The sequence below is a fragment of the Myotis davidii genome, unplaced genomic scaffold (genome assembly GCF_000327345.1).
Source record: "Myotis davidii unplaced genomic scaffold, ASM32734v1 scaffold909, whole genome shotgun sequence".
NCBI lineage: Eukaryota > Metazoa > Chordata > Mammalia > Chiroptera > Vespertilionidae > Myotis > Myotis davidii.
In genome coordinates, this window is record NW_006299490.1 from 285,171 (window position 1) to 305,216 (window position 20,046).

Here is a 20,046-nt window from a genome sequence, read left to right on the forward strand (position 1 = left end):
TGGGGGGGAAAAAAGGGGAACAACTATAATATTTTGAACAATAAATATTTAATTTTTAAAAAAAGAATAAAAATAAATTAACTCTATTTCTACATACAACAAATGGGTGTGTGAATATCAAAATTAAAAACACAATGTCATTTAAAATTGCCCCCCAAAATTAAAATTCTTAGGTATAACTCTAAGAAAACCAGACAGGTTTTATCCTGAAACTTACAAGTGCTAATTACAGAAATCAAAAAAGATCTAAATAAATGAGAGATATACAATATACAAGGATTGGAAGCCTCTACATAGTAAAAATGTCCATTATTCTTTTTCAAAATTGTTTTAGCTATTGTAGTAGGCTGAAAAATACCCCCAAAGATTTCAGGTCCTACTCCCTGGAATGTTTAAATGTTAGCTTTTTGAAAAGAAGGTCTTCGAAGATATGATTAAATTAAAGGTTTTGAGATTAGAACATTATCCTGGATCCTACATGCAATCACAGATCTCATTGGAGAGGCAGAGGAGGCACCACACATAGAGAAGGTAGAACACAGAGGAATTCAGAGATGTTGGCCTTGAAGATAGGAGTGATGTGGCCATAAGCCAAGGAGTGCCAGTTGCCACCAGCCAAGGGGTGCCAATGCCACCAGAAGCTGGAATAGGCAAAGAAAGAAATCTCTCCTGGAGCCTTTGGAGGGAGTGTAGCCCTGCCAAGGTGTTAATTTCAGACCAGTGATACTAATTTGGACTCTGGGCCTCCAGACAGTGAGGGAATAAGTTTCTTATTGTTTTAAGCCAGTTTGTTGTAAGTTGTTACTGCATCCACAGGAAATAATACAGTTATTCTAGTGCTTTTGCTTTTCCTTATAACGTTTAGAATGATCTGGTCTATATCAACAAAACCTCTTGCTGGGATTTTGATAGGAGTTGCATTAACCTGTATGTCATTTTGAAGAAAATGGACTCAACAAACAGTACTGTAATAATTAAATATCCATAAACAAAAAAAAATGATAAGTAAACCATGATTTAACCTCACACCTTATATAAAAATGGATCACAGATTCAAATATAAAATATAAAACTATAAACTTTTAGGGGGGAAAAAATGGGGAAAATCTTTAGGATCCATCCAGGCCTACTGTGATCAATTCAGCTGGGCCAGATATTGGCATAACATTATTCTGGATGTTTCTGTAAGAGTGTTTTTATATTTGTAATTAACATTTAAATAAGTGGACTTTAAGTAAATCAGATTGCCCCCCCTCCCCCCACAATATGGAAGGTCTCATCCAATCAGTTGAAGACCTGAATAGAACAAAAAACTGCCACCCACCTCATGCAAGAATAAATTATTCCAGTTGGCCCTGGCCAGTTTGGCTCAGTGGATGGAGCATCAGCCTGCGGACTGAAGGGACCCGGGTTCGATTCCGGTCAAGGGCATGTACCTTCATTGTGGGCACATCCCCAGTAGGGAGTGTGCAAGAGGCAGCTGATCGATGTTTCTCTCTCATCGATGTTTCTAGCTCTCTATCCCTCTCCCTTCCTCTCTGTAAGAAAATCAATAAAATATATAAAAAAAATTATTCCAGTTGACCTTCAGATTTGAACTTCAATACTAGCTCTTCCCTGGGTCTTCAACGTATTATCCTACTCTGCAGATTTTGTACTTGCCAGCCTTCATAATCACATACGCCAATTTCTTAAAATAAATGTCTCTCTACATACATACACACACATACACACACACACACACACACACACACACACATACACTATTGGTTCTGTTTCCCTGGAGAAAGATAATAGAGCTATGCAATGAGTTCTTATACTTGACACAAAAGCATGATCCACAAAAGGGAAAGTAAATTGGACTTCAAAATTAAAAACTTTTGCTCTGCAAAAGAATCTGCTTCAGAGGATGAAAAGACAAGCTACACATTAGGAGAAAATATCTGCAAATCATGTATCTAACACAGGGGTGGGCAAACTTTTTGACTCGAGGGCCACAATGGGTTCTTAAACTGGACCGGAGGGCTGGAACAAAAGCATGGATGGAGTGTTTGTGTGAACTAATATAAATTCAAAGTAAACATCATTACATAAAAGGGTACGGTCTCTTTTTTTTTTTAGTTTTATTCATTTCAAACGGGCCAGATCCAGCCCGCAGGCCGTAGTTTGCCCACAGCTGATCTAGACTATATAAAGAACTCTCCAAACTCAACTGTACAAAAACAGCCTAATTAGAAAATGGGCAAAAAGACATAAAGAGACATTTCAATGAAAAGGATCTATTGATGGCAAATAAGCTCATATAAAGATGTTCAACATCATTAGCTATTTGGGTAATGCAAATTAAAATCACGAGATATTACACACCTATTAGAATGGCTCAAGAAAGAAGTAACAACATGGTGAGCATGCAGAGAAATTGGATCACAAACATTGTTGGTAGGAACATAAAATGATACAGCAACTCTAGAACACAGTTTGGTTGTCTCTTAAAAAATTAAACATGCAACTCGCATCAGCAATTATACTCGTGGGCAATTATGCCAGAGATATAAAAAGTTATATTCACACAAAACTTATGCAGAAATAGAGAGTATATCATTGGTGACCAGGCGTTAATGAAGGGTGGGGGTGGGAGGGAAGAGGGGGTGGCTATAAAAGAAAACCTTGTGATGATGGAAATGCTCAGTATCTCTACTATACAAGGTAAGCATCCTGATTGTGGTATCATAGTTTTGCAAGACATTTAGGTGGCTTGGTGGAGTCATAAGACATATTAAAATAGCTTAAGCAATGAGTGGGAAATGAGCAAATGCAGAGAAGTAAGTCTATACAACTCTTTCCATAAGTTGCTAGTAAAGGGAAAGGGTAGTACTGGTAAATGATACTGAGGAAAAGGTATCATTGAAGATCTTTACTAAGATGGGAAACACAGGAGCAAATTTAAATACTGATGAAAAAACTTGGAAAATAATGAGTCTACAGCCACATGAGCACAATGCGATATAACTTTTAGCAAACGGTTTGTGGAAGAAAGGGAAAAGCAAATCCAAGAGACTGTCCTTTGATAGGAGAGACAACACTTGCATTATACTGGGGATAATGATGATTGCTGATATAGGTGTACTTACAGATTTGATGGTGAAAATAATAACAGAAATAATAGCCCTAGCAGGTTTGGCTCAGTGGATAGAGCACCGGCCTGTGGACTGAAAGGTCCCAGGTTCAATTACGGTCAAGGGCATTTGTTTCTCTCACATCAACATTTCTCTCTGTCTTTCCCTCTCTCTTCCAATCTTTAAAAATCAATGGAAAGAAAAAGAAAATATCCTCAGAAATTGAAGCGGTCATCAAAAAGCTTCCAGCAAACAAGAGCCCGGGGCCAAACGGTTTCACAGGGAGTTCTACCAAACACTCAAAGAAGAACTAAAACCTAAATAGAGGGATCATACCTCAACATAATAAAAGCCTTATATGACAAACCTACAGCCAACATCATACTTAATGAGCAAAAATTAAAACCATTTCACCTGAGAACAGGAACAAAACAGGGATGCCCACTTTTACCACTCCTGTTCGACATAATACTGGAAGTGCTAGCCATAGTGATTAGACAAGAAGAAACAAAAGATATCAAAATTGGAAAAGAAGAAGTAAAACTGTCCTTATTTGCAGATGACATGAGACTATACATACAAAACCCTAAAGACTCCATCAAAAAATTTAATTAGACTTAATACATGAAGTCAGCAATGTAGCAGGATACAAAAATTAACACCCAGAAATCTATGACCTTTTTATACACCAACTAGAGGCCCGATGCACGAAATTCATGCAAGGGGCTCGGCCCTCGTGGCCCCAGCTGCCTCACGGCCCAGGCTGCCTTGAGGCCCCAAGGCCCCACCCCCCACCCACTGGTCCTTCCCCAAGGTCATTCTTCCATCTGGACTAATTAACATATTAGCTCTTTATTATATAGGACAGTGAACCTACAGAAAGAGAGATTAAAAAAACAATCCCATTTACCATTGCACCAAAAAAATTAAGATACCTAGGAATAAACTAAACTGAGGAGGTAAAAGACCTATACTCAGAAAACTAAAGGACACTGAAAAAAGAGGTAGAATAAGACATACCGTATTTCTGAACTGGTAGAATCAACATCATTAAAATGTCCATAATACCCAAAGCAATCTATAGATTCAATGCACTCTCCATTAAAATACCAATGGCATATTTCACAGACCTAGAACGAGTTCTCCAAAAATTTATCTGGAATAAAAAAAAGACCCCAAATAGCTACAGCAATCCTGAGAAAGAAGAAAAAGGTAGGTGGGATCTCAATACCAGATATCAAGGTATATTACAAAGCCACAGTTCTCAAAACTGCCTGGTACTAGCACAAGAACAGACATATAGACCAAGAGAATAGGATAGAGAACCCAGAAATCGACCCAAACCACAATGCTCAATTAATATTTGACAAAGGAGGCAAGAGGATACAATGGAATCAAGACAGACTCTTCAATGAATTGTGTTGGAAAAGTTGGACAGATACATGCAAAAAAATGAAACTAGACCACCAACTTGCATCATATACAAAAAAAACCTCAAAATGGATAAAGAACTTAATGTAAGACGGGAAGCCATAAAAATCTTAAGAGAAATCCACAGGCAGCAAAATCTCAGACATATGCCGAAGCCATATCTTCAATGATACAGCTCCTAGGATAATGGAAACTAAAGAAAAAATAAACAAATGGGACTACATTGGCAAATATGTTCTAACATAATAAAAGCCTTATATGACAAGGGATGCCCACTTAAGTGGGGTGCTGGTGATGTTATTTGTATAAGACTTAATAAATGAAGTCTAATAAGTGGGGTGCTGGTGATACAGCGAGGGCTCCTCCTCTGAGTCGGAGCCCCCGTCGGCCGGGGAGCTCTGGAAGTCCGCGTAGGCCTCTTGGGGGCCATCGGGCAAGCCCTCCTCGCACATCAAAATAAAAAGTTTCTGCACAGCAAAAGAAACCACCAACAAAACAACCAGAAAGCCCACTGCATGGGAGAACATATTTGCCAATGTTATCTCCGATAAGGGTTAAATCTCCAACATTTACAGGGAACTCATACAACTTAACAAAAGGAAGATAAACAATCCAATCAAAAAAATGGGCAATGGACCTAAATAGATACTTTTCGAAAGAGGACATACAGAAAGCCAAGAGACATATGAAAACATGCTCAAAGTCACTAATCTTCTGAGAGATGCAAATCAAAAAGACATCTCACACCTGTCAGAGTAGCTATCATCAACAATGCTAAGTGAATTCAGTCAGTCAGAGAAAGATAAATATCACATGATCTCACTAATTTGTGGAATATAATGAACAACATAAACTGATGAACAAAAACAGATCCAGAGACAGAGAAGCATCGATCAGACCATCAAACCTCAGAGGGAAGGCAGGGGAGGGTGGGGAGAAGGGGGAGAGCTCAACCAAGGAACTTGTATGCATGCATATAAGCATAACCAATGGACACAGACACCAGGGGGAGTGAGGGCACAAGCGGGCGTGAGAGGGGGGTGTGTTGGGGGGACAATGGAGGGATAAGGACACATATGTAATACCTTAATCAATGAAGAAAAAAAATGTGGGGAAGCCCTAACTGGTTTGTCTCAGTGGATAAAGCATCGTCCTGCAGACTGAAAGGTCCCAGGTTCGATTCCGGTCAATCACATGTACCTTGGTTGCAGGCACATCCCCAGTGGGAGGTGTGCAGGAGGTAGCTGATCGATGTTTCTCTCTCATTGATGTTTCTAACTCTCTATCCCTCTCCCTTCCTCTCTGTAAAAAATCAATAAAATATATTTTTTTTAAAAATGTGGGGGGAAAAATAAAATAATTATATATATGTATGTATGTATGTATGTATAGATATACATGTATTTTAAATCCTCGGGTGAGGATAAATAAGAAACAATAATAATGACGGCCATTAATTTACTGAATACTTACTGTGATAGCCAGCCCCCAAAGTGGTCCCAATGTCCTCAGATCCTAATGTGTACACCCGGTGTAGTCTCTTCCCACAGAGAATAGGGCTGAATTGCATACTAGTAAGATATGGCAGTGTGAGACTTCCAAGATTCAGGCAAAAAAGATAATGCAGCTTCCACCTTGTTCTACCTTGCATTGCTCCTTCTGGGGGAAAGCTAGTCACAGCATTCAAACATATGTGAAGAGGCCGAACTAGCACCATGTGAGTGAGCCATCTTTAAAAGTACCCCCCACCAGTGCTTATTGTGCTAAGCCACTAATTTGGAAGTACAGTCAAACCTCGTTTCTCGAACATCTCCCATCTCAAATAATACGTTTCTGGACTCAACAACTCTTTCATGCTGATACCTGTAAGATCAGTCATGCATCTCTCAGGCAAAAAAGGAGAGAATTCAGAGAGAATGCTCGAGTGTGAGTCAGTCTACCACTACTCACATCTCCAGATATTGTGCTGTGAATATTTTCCATGGGTTTTTGTTGCTGCATATTTTTAAATTTTCATTTTTTACTGTACATTTAATTTCCTTTTCGTTAAATTTTCATTTACAACTCATGTCCTTTTTGTTTTTAAAGTGTTTATTTCTAGATTAAACAGTACATTAAACATATACTGTTCATAAAAAAGGTTAAAACAGAGAATCATTCAGGAGTCTGGAATGAATTAATTTACATTATTTCTAATGGGAAAAATGCTTTGGTTTTTGAACAGCCTTTTAGAAATACTTAAGTTTGAGACCTGAGGTTCCAGCAATAGGTACCTAACACACATACGTATGTGTCAGGCATAGTTCTAAGCATATTAGATATAGTAACCCACTTAATCCTCAACAACCCCATGATCTGCAATTTAAGATGAGAAAACTGAAACACAGAGAAGTTAACTAATTTGCCCCAATCATCACACAGAGTGTACGTGTGATGGAATTATAGGGACTATAAAGGGAACCTTTATAAACTCTGATTCAAATCAAAAGCCAGTGCAATTAACAGCTGTTAAGTGCTATTAAGTGCTATTAACATCCTCCCCGAAGCTGAAGCAGTTTCTATCCCATGGCTTTTATTTTTGCTGCGAAATAGAAAGGTTACCTGATAAGACAGCAGGGAAAAGCAGGTGAATAAAAGAACTAAAGATAATATAAAAGGTTTCTACAGTTGCCATGAAGAGTAAAGAGACTGGCTAGAGAAATCTAATAGAATTTCCAAACAGGAGAGGTAAAGAGCCATGAAATTGCATGCCATGATTTTAAAATGACCATAATAAAAAGAATACAGTTTGGCCAGTGTACCTAAATAAAAAACGAAATGTGAAGTGTGAAAAAGTGGTGATGATGAAATGGAAAAGGAAAAGTACATCTTTCTCAAATCCCACTAGCTCAAAAAGGAGCCATTTATAAAAACAATTCTAAGAAACATTATATATTCTATGTCAAAATCTATATATATAACAGCTTAATATGCAAGTGTCCCCTTGGGAGTTCGACCAACCAGGAGTTCAATCACTCACTATAATGTGCGCTGACCACCAAGGGGTGATGCGAAACAAAAGAAGGCCCTGGCCAGCAGCCAGCAGCCGCTAGGGACCCTACCCATGCACAAATTTCATGCACTGGGCCTCTAGTATCACATAAAGACTACAGAAAAGCAAGCATACTAAGATAAATGACGGTAAACTGACAGTGCTACTTTCCATGTGTTTTTTTAAAATATATTTTTATTGATTTCAGAGAGGAAGGGAGAGGAAGAAGGAAATAGAAATATCATTGATGAGAGAGAATCATTGATTGGCTGCCTCTTGCACATCCCCTACTGGGGTTTGAGCCCACAACCCAGGCATGTGCCCTGACCAGGAATCAAACCATGACCTCTTGGTTCATAGGTTGACACTCAACCACTGAGAACACACCAGCCAGGCTTATGTAAGTGTCTTGATATCAAACATCTGAAGTTTTTCTAGAAAATGTTACCTTTTCCCTATTTCCATTCAAAATATCATACACAAAAATTAAAACCTAGAAAAAGAACATACTAGTTCCATTATAATCAGATCATACCTAAGTGCCATATAATTATTTACTAACTCAACCTGATGAATAAATCTTACAACAGAGCTTTAGGCAAAAAATGTATCACATTTTTCTTTTTTATTTATTGACTAGAGGCCCAGTGCATGAAATTCATACATGGTGGGGGGGGGCCTCAGCCCAGCCTGCACCCTCTCCAATCTGGGAGCCCTTGGGGGATGTCCGACTGCTGGCAGACGGACATCCCTCTCACAATCCAGGACTACTGGCTCTTAACCGCTCACCTGCCTGCCTGCCTGATCACCCCTAATACCTCTGCCTGCCTGATCGCCCCTAACTGCCCCCTTGACAGCCTGATCACCCCTACCTTACCCCCCTGCCGGCCTGATTGCCCCTAACCACCTCTGCCTCAGCCCCCAGCCTAAGCTGCAGTCTGGCCTCCCTCTGCCAGAGGCAACCTGGCCAATTAGGGGAAGGCACCACCCCCATCACCCCACTGCTGCTGCCACTGGCGGCCACCATGGCTGCCTGAGCCTCAGGCCGGCCCTCCTAGCAGCAGCCACCATCCGAGGCTTGCCTGAGCCTCCGGCCAGCCCTCCCAGCAGCAGCCACCATGCACAGCTTGCCTGAGCCTCATGCAGCCACTGCACCTTTTCCGGAAGGATGTCCAGATGGTCATCTGGAAGATACCTACCCTAATTAATATATTACCCTTTTATTAGTATACTAGAAGGCCCGTGCACAAAAATTATGCACTGGCAGGGAAGGGGGGGTCTCTCAGCCCAACCTGTGCCCTCTCACGGATCACGCTGCCGCTTGCCCTGCCCACCCCGCCCACCCCGCCCAAGACACGGCAGGCCAGGATCCCTTGCTGGGGCGGACAGTAGCTCTGATCACGCTGCCGCCCACCCCACCCATCCTGCCCAAGACACCACAGGCCCGATCCCACTCTGGGGTGAGCGGCCACTTAGATCTGCTGCTGCTGGCCCGGGCCACGCCACCAATCCCAGCCAAGACACTGCAGGCCCGGATCCCGCGCTGGGGCGGACAGCAGCTCAGATCATGCTGCCCCTTGCCCCGCCTGCCCTGCCCAAGACATGGCAGGCCAGGATCTCGCCTTGGGCGGTACAGCGGGATCTGCCTTCAGTATGCAAATTAGCCACCATCTTTGTTGGCGGTTAATTTGCATATCTCGCTGATTAGCCAATGGGAGGCAAATCGGAGGTATGGTTAATTTCAAGCTTTGTCTATTATTAGATAGGATAGATTTTAGAGAGAGAGGAAGGCAGAGGGGGAGGGAGGGACAGAGGGAGAGAAGGAAGGAGGGAGGAAAAAGGGAGAGGGAGAGAGAGACAACAGAGAGAGAGGGAGAGAAAAACATCTATTTGTTGTTCCACTTATTTATGCACTCATTGGTTGATTATTGTATGTGCCCTGACCAGGGATCAAACCCGCAACCTTAGCATTTTCAAGTGCACTTAAAATTAGACTTTTCCAAATATAGGGTGTCCCCAAAAAGATGTATACACATTTTAACAGCTGATAAGTAGCTTAATTTTGAAAATGAGTTGTATGTTAATAAGCACTGACTTTACAATCATTCAAAGTATGTATACATTTTTGGGGGACACCCTATACATTTAAGTTTCAATTTCAAGCATGTGCTTTTAAAATTACTTCACTATACCTGACTAATAAACTGGCATAAACTAATCTCAAAATAAAGTTAGGGCTCTCTCTGCCACTTGCTGCTGAGTCAGTAAGGAGGGTAGGGGAGCCAAGGCCGGGCTTGAATAAAGACTCTTTGCTTTTGCATCGGACACGGCTGGCTCCCTGGTGTGGTTTCTTGGGGATCCTGAAATCTGGTCATAACATTTGGGGGCTCATCCGGGATCCCAAGACCCTCAAGGGACCCCCGAACCAGAGAGTCTGACTGACTGCAGTAGGTGTCTGTGTGTTGTGTATTCTGTTCTGTGTGTTATATGTTCTATCCTGTGTTGTGTGTTCTGTCCTGTGTGAGCTCACTTCTGAAATTCTGTAGTGCCCGAAACGGTCTAGGTGGACACACTGGGGGACCATGGGCGGGAGGAGTTGAGGGACGCCCCGATCCTCCATCTGGAGGGGCGCAGAAACCCCTCAATCTAAGACAAGGCAGGTTGCTCCTGCCAGTTGGCACATGGCCATCGTCTAATCTGTAGTTTTGCTTCCTCGGAGTCGGAAGATTGTTTTGGTTTTGCTTCCATAGAGTTGGAAGACTGTATTTGTCTGTGTTTGTGTTTTTTTTTCTGTTTTCTGTGGACTTACTGGACGGACGTTATGGGACAGACTCAAACTACTCCTTTAAGCATTATGGTCGTTTTAAAGTCAAGGGCTGGGCCAAACCTGCTTGCCAGCCTCAGGTGTGGTTCTCCAGGGCCACTGCGGTGAGCCTTGAAGCCTAGGGCGCAGGCCCGGCTAGAGCCGTCACAAGTGCAGATCTTGGTAGTAGTAGCAGATAATTTAAAGTCCTTCTTGTAATTGAAAAGTTTTACAAAATTTAAAAATGCGTCTGGGATTTCAGTGCATGTGTAAGGAGAAAAGCAGGCTTAAAACTAATGCACGCATAGTCCGATTTTGGATAGAGTTTTGAGCTGAAGTCTCTTTGCAAATGTGCAGGATGGAGCCCAAGACTGATTATTTACCCAAAGGAAAAAAAGATGCTAGCTAGATTCTAGCAGAAAGATTGGCATTTCCATAATAAAGAACAGTTTTTAAATGCTAACTAAGGGTGTTAAGGCTGGCTTCCCAAGGCAATTTCTAATGAAGGGGCTAGTAGCTTCCCACCTGTAGCAAAATCTTAAAAGAAAGAATGTGGTCAATTTACATCTGAAAAGACCAGGTAGGCCAGAACCTGTTTTGCAAGGCTCAAATGTGGTTTTCCAGAACCGCTTGAAAGTAAAAAGTAAAGTTTATTCTTAAAGATGTTACTGATTGAGAAATGCTGAATATCTGACTTGCCAGCTAAAAGTTTTAGGTTCAGATTGAATTGGGAAAAATTGTATAATTGTGGTAACTAAATGCCTTTGCTTATTGGTCTGATTGAGAAGGGAGGATTGATTTTGTGACCTCAACTGAAGATTTTTGATGCAAGGACCAGTTTAAATTTAATTGATATTCTTTAAGATAATTATAAAAGGTATAAACAGCTAATGAGATTTCAGTTTATCTGTAATATAATGTTGGCCATCTATCTTTTAGGGATCCTGATTTGCAAAAAACAGTGTAGACAGGCACCATTTTGGGCTGCATGACTTAGCAGCCGCCATGTCAGCCACATGGCTAGCGGCTCCCCTGGGGGCCGCCATCTTGAAACAGCAAAGGCCCCTCCCTCTGATTTAGTCAATCAGTGTCTGCTCACTGAGGCAGGCTGGGATTTCAGGGGTGGAGTTTTAAGGCGGAGCTTTACTGCTAATCTCTTAAATCTAGAAAACCCTGCTTTCCTTAAACTAAGGACAATTAAAGGTTATGTCAAAGTCTTTAAAAGGGACTGATAGCAGTAATCCAATTTCTAAAGTGACGATTATTTCAGGTAGAAACTGTGGTTTAGATAACATGCCTAAGTTTAACCTAGGTTACCCAAGGACTCTAGATAATGTGTTTACCCAAAACTGTAATTTAGATGGCATGCTGTCTCTGCTTCTGTAAATTGCTTTTTTTGAAAACCAGGTTCCTCATTCCAAACCTTGGGGTGTGGTCAATACCTTTGTGATTTTTTGACTGGCTCTGTTCAGGGACTTGTTGTGATTCAAAGTCTTTAATGGGAAATGTTATCTGTCTTTATTGTTTAAATATATATCTTTGTTGTTTTAAATTGTTTAGCTAGTAAAATTTCTGTTTGTGTCTCTTAAAAATATGAATGTATTGCTAATTTGAGGCTATTTGTTCATGTAAATGTGGAAATCTGCAGAAGAAAAAAAACCACACGCTTGATTCCTTTGAGGCTGAGAGCTCTGACCGATAGCAAAACACTCTGAGCGGCCACTGGGATCTTTCCCCAAGGGCGCTTGCTCTCTGTCAGAGGTGGAATCAGCCCACCTAACTAGTAAACATCTCTGTCTGTTTGCTGGGAACTTTGATTTGCTATGTGATATTCTGTTCTGGGTTGGGATTTTGGAATTCTGGGGTAGATTTAAAAGGTATTTGTAACTTTTCTAGTCTGATTGGGACATTTAGGGGTAGGGTTCACAATTCCTCAGGGCAGAGATTATATGGGCCCCCCCTGCCTGTACTGAATTAAATAATACAGGCCAGTGTCATTTGGCTTGCTGGTTAAAGGAAGGCAATGGGCCCTAGATGAAAATCAAGAACTATCTCTTTCCTTGAGAGGGCTCCAGAGGGCACACGAGGACATTTGGCCGCGCCTCCGCGCCATCTACGAGACCAGCCCAACCCTCACTCCTCATCAGCACAGACCAGGAGATTGGGTCTATGTCAGAAGGCACCACCGGGAAACCCTCAAGCCACGTTGGAAGGGTCCCTACACTGTGGTGCTGACGACCCCCACTGCTCTCAAGGTAGATGGCATCGCGACCTGGGTCCATCACACTCATGTCCAGTCAGCGGACCCATCCGTGATCTGGGAAGACTTCATCACCAAATGGAGCATCGATCGAGATCAACACTACCTGCTCAAGCTCAAGCTACAGTGTGCTCAACCTGCCTGATACTGGTAACATTGCTCGCAATCACTCCTGCTACTGGGAGCCCCCACAATACCGTATAATAGACCTAGATGATGCCTGCATCTTCATGAACATGGCTCCAAAGAGACAAGAACAATTTATAGGAAGGTCAAGAGTAGACTTTAGTGTCAAATGTTTAGTAGCAGAAGATTTGGCTGCCTGAAGCAGCGATGATGCCAATATTATGTTTCATTGTATTGATATGTTATAGAGATCTTTGATTCTTTTGCAGGTTTGAATGTATGTTGGCTGTCCTGGAAGGGGACTGTGTGGGGTGAACCCCAAAAGTAAAGGGTGTCTAGCTGTCAAAAGGGCAGGTACCCAACTGGGCAGGGAAGAGTGCCTATCAGGTTTTGGTCTCTGTTGAGAGACAGTTGATGGTTGGCAGCCTGTATACTGTCTTGCAGGCCTGCATGACCATGCCCATGTCAGGGGCAGTACAAACCTCAACTGTAGAGAGCTGGGAAAGGCTTGTTTGGAATAGAAGGTTTGAGGCATAGTTATGCATAGAAAGAAGGTTTAATGCCAACAGTTACTGTTTTGTTATAACTCTGAAGAATACATGAAAAGGAATTGGCAAGGAAAGTCAGAAACTCTTAGAGCAGATCAATATGTTTTTCTCCTTATATAATTCCTCTGAAATATTGGCAATGCTAAATAAGTCATGGCAATACATTTCTTTGCATAGATTCAATAAGATTGGTTCCTAATAGTGGTTTTATTAACGGAAAACTTTGACTGGAGTATCATGTTTTAAAGAGACCTGTCTGAGCTCTAAGACTTGAAGCCGGTAAGAATGCCACAAAGAAAGCCTGGAATCCTGCTTGGGAGCCCTGAAGATGGCTGGAGCTGGAGCGTCAGGTCCATGCCCTAGCATCACTGGCGGTTGGTCAGAGTAGAAGGGGAGCAATAAGGATGCCTCTGCATCCCTGCAGAACCCCCACTCACTCTAGGCCGCAACGAGTAGGAGGGCTACTGAGATGGGCCTTAAAGCCTAGAGCGTGGGTTCAGGTGGAGTTGCTACAGGTGAGGGATTCACCCAACTCAGCAGATACTGCAGGCAGGCCTGAAGGCAGCTGGATGGCTTGGCTTCCTGGCCCTACGCGGCACATTAAGATTCAACCATGAGATTCCAGCAAAGGTGGTCGGTTACCATTCTTGTGTTTATGCAAACATCAGGCCAAATTGAATACAGTAGATAAATTAATCTTGATTTGGCTTTTTGATAGCCATAGAGGAATTTTAAGAAGAAAAATCCTATTTCAATAGAAGTTGTTAAAGCTAAAATGTTTTCCAATGATAATCAAGGGTAGTGCACGCCATAGATATGACCACATCCTGTGTAACAAGACACCAACTTGTGCCTGGCCAATCGGCAAGGCCCACAGTCCTTTCTCCTCCCCTTACTCCAACCCCCTATAACTCCTCTTCCCACAGGGCTAGCTCTCTCTCTGCCACTTGCTGCTGCATCAGTAAGGAGGGTAGGGGAGCCAAGGCCGGGGTTGAATAAACACTCTTATGCTTTTGCATCGGAAAAAATAAAATATAATAAATAAAATAAAATAATAAAATAAATAGAATAGAATAGATAAAATAAAATAAAATAAATAGAATAGAATAGAATAAATAACATAAAATAAAATAAATAAAATACAATAAAATAAATAGAATAGAATAAATAAAATAAAGTTAGGTAAGGAAAAATTTTAGAAACCAAACCATAGACACATAAAATTTCTTCTAAGCAATGCAAATAAGCATGGGTACATAGACACTTAAGACACAAAAGTGCATGAATGGAGGTAAAGGTTTGTGAGCTTTGTTTTTCTTAATAGTCCAGGTTAATAAATAAGATTTGTACTACAAGAGTTAGTGGTTAATATTCCGGTGACATCTTTCCCCATACATCCATTACCTGGAAACTTATCAGAAACTAGTCAAAATGAGTACCGCTAGAAAACAAACTTTTTCTAATAAAAGAAATATCATCACTGGGTAAATTAAGTAAGATCTTTCTATCTCATGCATAATCAATAGAGAGAAAATTTTTTTCCGCACATAAAGTAGTTCTAGTACTGTAACCGTCCAAGAATTATGGAAACCATAAAGTGAACTCTACAAATTAGTTACCATATTCTCTATCTCTAATTCAGGATGGAACCCATGTATTTTGTAAACATAAAGTAAAACAAATGATTCTTAATTCTTACAAAGATTTTTTAATTAAAGTAAAATCTGTAATTAATATTTTTATTAAGGTACAAGTGTTTCATCGTTCTACTTTTAATCTTACCCTTATCTGTTCCGTGGAGCTGCTGCTAAGTTCATCACCAGACTCAGAATCCTGATGGGCCCTTTCTGAGACTTCTGCTGAATCGCAAGACTGTTCCTGGGAGAAGCTAGTTTTCTCTATGTCCAAGAACTCTGGACCAGGAAAGTGACCAAATAAGCGCGTCCTATTCTGACTGGAAACTTTAGGTGAATGTGAATCACTGCTAAACTTTCCATTATTGTGGGTGAGGTCCAGGCTTAGGTTGACAGTATGACTTGGATCATAACTGGATCCAAAATTCTGATTGGCATCACGAATAAGACCTGTTCCTTGAATAGACAATGATGGCTTTCCAAAACTTGAAAGCTCAGGCAATTTGTTCACATTTTCTGTTGATCTCTGAAGATGCAGGCTCTGGATCACTTTCATAGAATTATTTGGCAGTCCAGCTGCCTGTTTAACAGGCGGCATCAGAGCTTTGCGGGTGACTTCCTTAACATATTGGGCTGGCACATAAAATGCTTTAGAATTCTCATCTGGTTTGACTTGCCACCAGTCATCGTTCGTCTTTTTCACCAATATGTATCTTTCCCCTTGTCTTATCACAATCTTTCTGTCCTTTGCTTCATATTCATAATCATATTCCACTTCGATATACACTTGTCCTGAAACAATCTTGCCACTTCTGTCAGCCATTTTTATTCAATAATATTCACCTCTCAAAAAGCATCGTATGCCACATGATCGCCTTATATCTTGTTGGATTAATATGGCTATTGTTATTTAAACAGAAGAACAGAATGAAGAAACAAGTTAATACAGTCTGGATTTTTTATATTTACTCACAAGCATCACATAATACAAGCCATTTATTACATGCAAATCTCAAACTCAGAAAGTAAACATGAATCTAATGTTTTCTATTGTCCTATATTAGAAAACTCTCATAATACTGTAATGTACACTTTTCAGTCATTTATGACCAATACCAAACCAATAACTGGAATAGTAAATACACTACTAACCAGTCAGACACAAGACTATCAAAAATAAGAGGTGAGAAGAACTTTCCTTCTTTTCATGACTACCTCAAACCTCCTTCACTTTCTTAGAAAGGCTCAGTAATAATAGGCACTTACCATGGACCAGGCACTGATCTAGGTTCACTGTATGCCTTAACTAAGATCATCTTTGAAGTTGGAGTTGAATTTCAATGAAATTGTACTCTTCATTTTTTAAAATGATCAAGAGCATTAATGAGTTTTAAAAAACACTATCCAGCCCAGACAGTGTTGCCCAGTGATTGAGCACCGACCTATGAATCAGGAAGTCACAATTCGATTCCTTGTCAGGGCACATGCTCAGATTTCGGGCTCAATCCCCAGTGGAGGGCATACAGGAGGCAGTCAATCAATGATTCTCTCTAATCATTTATGTTTCTCTCTCTCTCTCTCTCTCTCTCTCTCTCTCTCTCTCTCTCTCTCTCTCTCTCTCTCTCTCTCTCTCTCTCTCTCTCTCTCTCTCTCTCTCTCTCTCTCTCTCTCTCTCTCTCTCTCTCTCTCTCTCTCTCTCTCTCTCTCCTTCTCCCTTCCTCTCTGAAATCAATGAAAATACATTTTTTAAAAAGTTATCCAGCCCTAAATGATTTGGCTCAGCGGATAGAGCGTCGGTCTGTGGACTCAAGGGTCCCAGGTTCGATTCCGGTCAAGGGCATGTACCTTGGTTGCAGGCACATCCCCAGTAGGGGGGCGTGCAAGAGGCAGCTGATCTATGTTTCTCGCTCATCGATGTTTCTAACTCTCTATCCCTCTCCCCTCCTCTCTGCAAAAAATCAATAAAATATATATTAAAAAAAAGTTATCCAATTATACGTTTCATTTCCTAATATAAAAAATGCAGCATTATTATTTTTAGACAAAATACACTGAAAAAGAAACTGCTAATTTACTTTGTTTTCCTTTTATGTCTACCTCAGGAGGGCCATGATTCTTATTAGGTTGAATCCCACAAATGCCAACAAATAATCAGTATTTGTATTAGTAAATGTTAAAAATCTACCGCCACCACCCCAAAGCCATTCAAAGTCTATTAAAAATAGCCCTAAATTGGCTTAAGAAATTTAGTTTTTACTTTGTTTTTTTTAATCCTCACCTGAAGATATGTTTATTGGTGCAAGGGAGAGAAACATCGATGTGAGAGAGAAACATAGATCAGTTGCCTGCCGTATGCACCCCAACCGGGGATTGAACCTGCAACCTAGGTATGTGCCCTGATTGGGACACGAACCCACAACCTTTTGGTGTATGGGACGATGCTCCAACCAAGTGAGTCACCCAGTCAGTGCTCTAGTTTTCACTTTAATTTCTATACAAATTCCAAAATATTTTGTACCTCATAGAACAAAACATTCAAACTTCAAAATGATCATAGCATTTCAATATTACTACAACTCAAGTCAAGCTACAACCACAGTGGGATGAAGTGTCTTCCCCCAAAAAAGGTATGTTGAAGTCCTAAAACCAGGACCTGCAAAGACCTTATTTGGAATTAGGGTCTGTGCAGATGTAATCTATTTAAGATGAAGTTATACATGATTAGGGCGAGCCCCAAAATCCAATGACTGGTGTCTTCATAAGGAGAAGGAGATTCGAAAACCATGAGAGGAGACCCAGAAGAAAAAAGCCCATATGATCACAAAGGCAGAAATTGGAGTGATTCAGGTATAAGCCAAAATGCCAAGGATGGTGGAAAGAAGCAAGAAAGGACCCTTCCCTAGAGCCTTCAGAGGGAGAGCAGACTTATTGATGCCTTTATTTTGGACAGCCAGCTTCCAGACTCTGAGAGAATAAATTTTTGTTGTTTTAAGCCACTCACTTTGTGCACTCTATTACAGCAGCCCTAGGAAACTAATACACTCAACCCAAAGCTCACAGATCAAACCTTAGCAATTCTGAATATTAAGCATACCAAAAATATTTACCCAAGGTCCCATGGCAACCTGCCAATTTTCCTCAGCACCCAAGTACTGTATGCTATATGTGCAGTAACTAACCAGCATTCCCCTGAGGATAATTATTCTCTGTGACAGATAACCCCATAAGCCCCATTGATAAATAAGTTAGTGATACATCAGTAACTAAAATTTACTTTCTAGACAAACTACGTGAATAACAAATTTAATACAGTAATGTTGTTTCAAAAATAAAAATAAAACTTACCTTAGAAGGAGACAGAAATATCCAGTATTAATTTAAACCTATAAAAAAAAATAAAGTTCGTTAAGTTTGGTCAGAATTGCTTAAAGAAAGCTATAAGTACAATGCTGCTCACATTTTAGAAGCACAACTTTTTGTCTACAAGGAACACAGTACTATTTTATATGCCACCACCGTGTCAGCAACATCCTCCAAACACAGGTACACTTTACCACTGCCTTTCCCACTTCATTTCCACATTGTCTCAACTTCATTTCTGCCTCTTATTTTTATTCTGACAGAATACCTTTTTAAACTTCTAATAACATGAGAAACAACTTTTGTAAAATTGTTAAAATTACAACTATTTTTCAAGTTTATGTATTGAGTGGTTAAAGAGAATGAAAACACATATTGAAAGTTATTGGGAGCCCTAACATTTCCCCACAGATTACTTACTAATTATAAATGGGGAAATATACCAAGTGATCAAACTTAGCAACACCAACAGTGGGATAGACAACCTGATAAAATATATGCCTCCTAAGGGGATGCAACAAGATGTTACAATGTCACCTAAATTGTACTCTTGCCGAAAAAAGGTTTAACCTTACCGCTAATCATTAGGATACAAACAAATCCAGAATGTGAGACATTCTATTAGACAAAAGACCTGAATTCTTTTTTAAAAAATTCAATTTCATAAAAAAATGAAAAAGGGAGATTCTTCTAGATTAAAAGTGACTACAGACAATAGCCAAATCTACTTGGTGTTTTAATACCTAAAACTTACCATCCCAAAATCCGCTTCCTATCTCTACCCCACACCAGCCCTGGCAAATCTACATGGTATATCCCCTCACATGAAATAGAAATTCTAACGTTCCAAAGGTCCAACCTTTATTTTCATGCATTACTGGGACATTAGTCACTATGTGCTTTAATCTTTTTACCTACATATCTTTTTCACTACTTTTCGAAATTCCAGACTGAAATATTTATCCTCCGGTGGTGTTTTTTTTTTTCTTTTTCTTTCCAGGAAGTAATGAAATAACTTAAGAAATACCTTTGAAGATAGTGAAACAAGTAAGGGTACATGCAGAAAATTATTGTAGCTCAGGCATACTATAATTGGTCAAACATTTATCCGTAGGAATGGAGAAAAGTATGACGAATAACAAGTAAACTGTATGATTTCATGCTGGTCAGAGAGGGGCTGTGGGCTGGGAAGCAACACTGGGTTAAAGGTCAATCTATGTTCCATCTCTTTCACTGCCAGGTTTTATAACTACACCTTCCCCAGTGACTAGAAGAAGGAGGTGCTAGGAAGAAAGATAAAGAAGTCAACTTAACCATGTTCAACATGAGACATCCAATCTACAGTTTTAGTTAAAGGCAATGAGAACTGTGAGGACAAGGAAGACAAGTAGTCAAAACACTACCTATGCAAAAAAGGTAGTTAGATATCAAGGCAGATGGCATGAGCAAAAGTGGGCACAATGTAATAAGAGCACAGGAGCTGAGATAGATTTCTAGGTAATACTGGGATAGTAGATGGGGAATGAAATGGTGAAGCCCCTAAGAGAGGCTAATCTACACTAATAAAAGAGAAACATGGTAACTGGCGTACCATCGCTACCCTTCCCATTGGCTAATCAGCGAGATATGAAAATTAACTGGCAGCCAAGATGGCGGCCGGCAGCCAGGCAGCTGATGCGAACAGGGAGGCTTGCTTGCTTCAGTGACGGAGGACTCCAACGTTCCCCGCCTGACTTG

The 20,046-nt window shown here is 40.5% G+C and overlaps 1 protein-coding gene across 9 annotated transcripts in view; it reads right to left on the reverse strand.

Moving 5' to 3' along the window:
- Nucleotides 1-20,046, reverse strand: part of ARHGAP12 (Rho GTPase activating protein 12) — a 199,358-nt gene that overhangs the window by 159,527 nt on the left and 19,785 nt on the right. For all 9 annotated transcript variants that reach the window (XM_015571421.1, XM_006775190.2, XM_015571424.1 and 6 more), the window contains 2 exons: nt 18,295-18,332; nt 15,098-15,849 (listed from right to left, as the gene is read on the reverse strand). In XM_015571421.1, coding sequence (XP_015426907.1) covers nt 15,098-15,772 — 675 coding nt within the window. In that variant the 5' untranslated portion in view covers nt 15,773-15,849; nt 18,295-18,332. The remainder of the gene's footprint in view (nt 1-15,097; nt 15,850-18,294; nt 18,333-20,046) is intronic.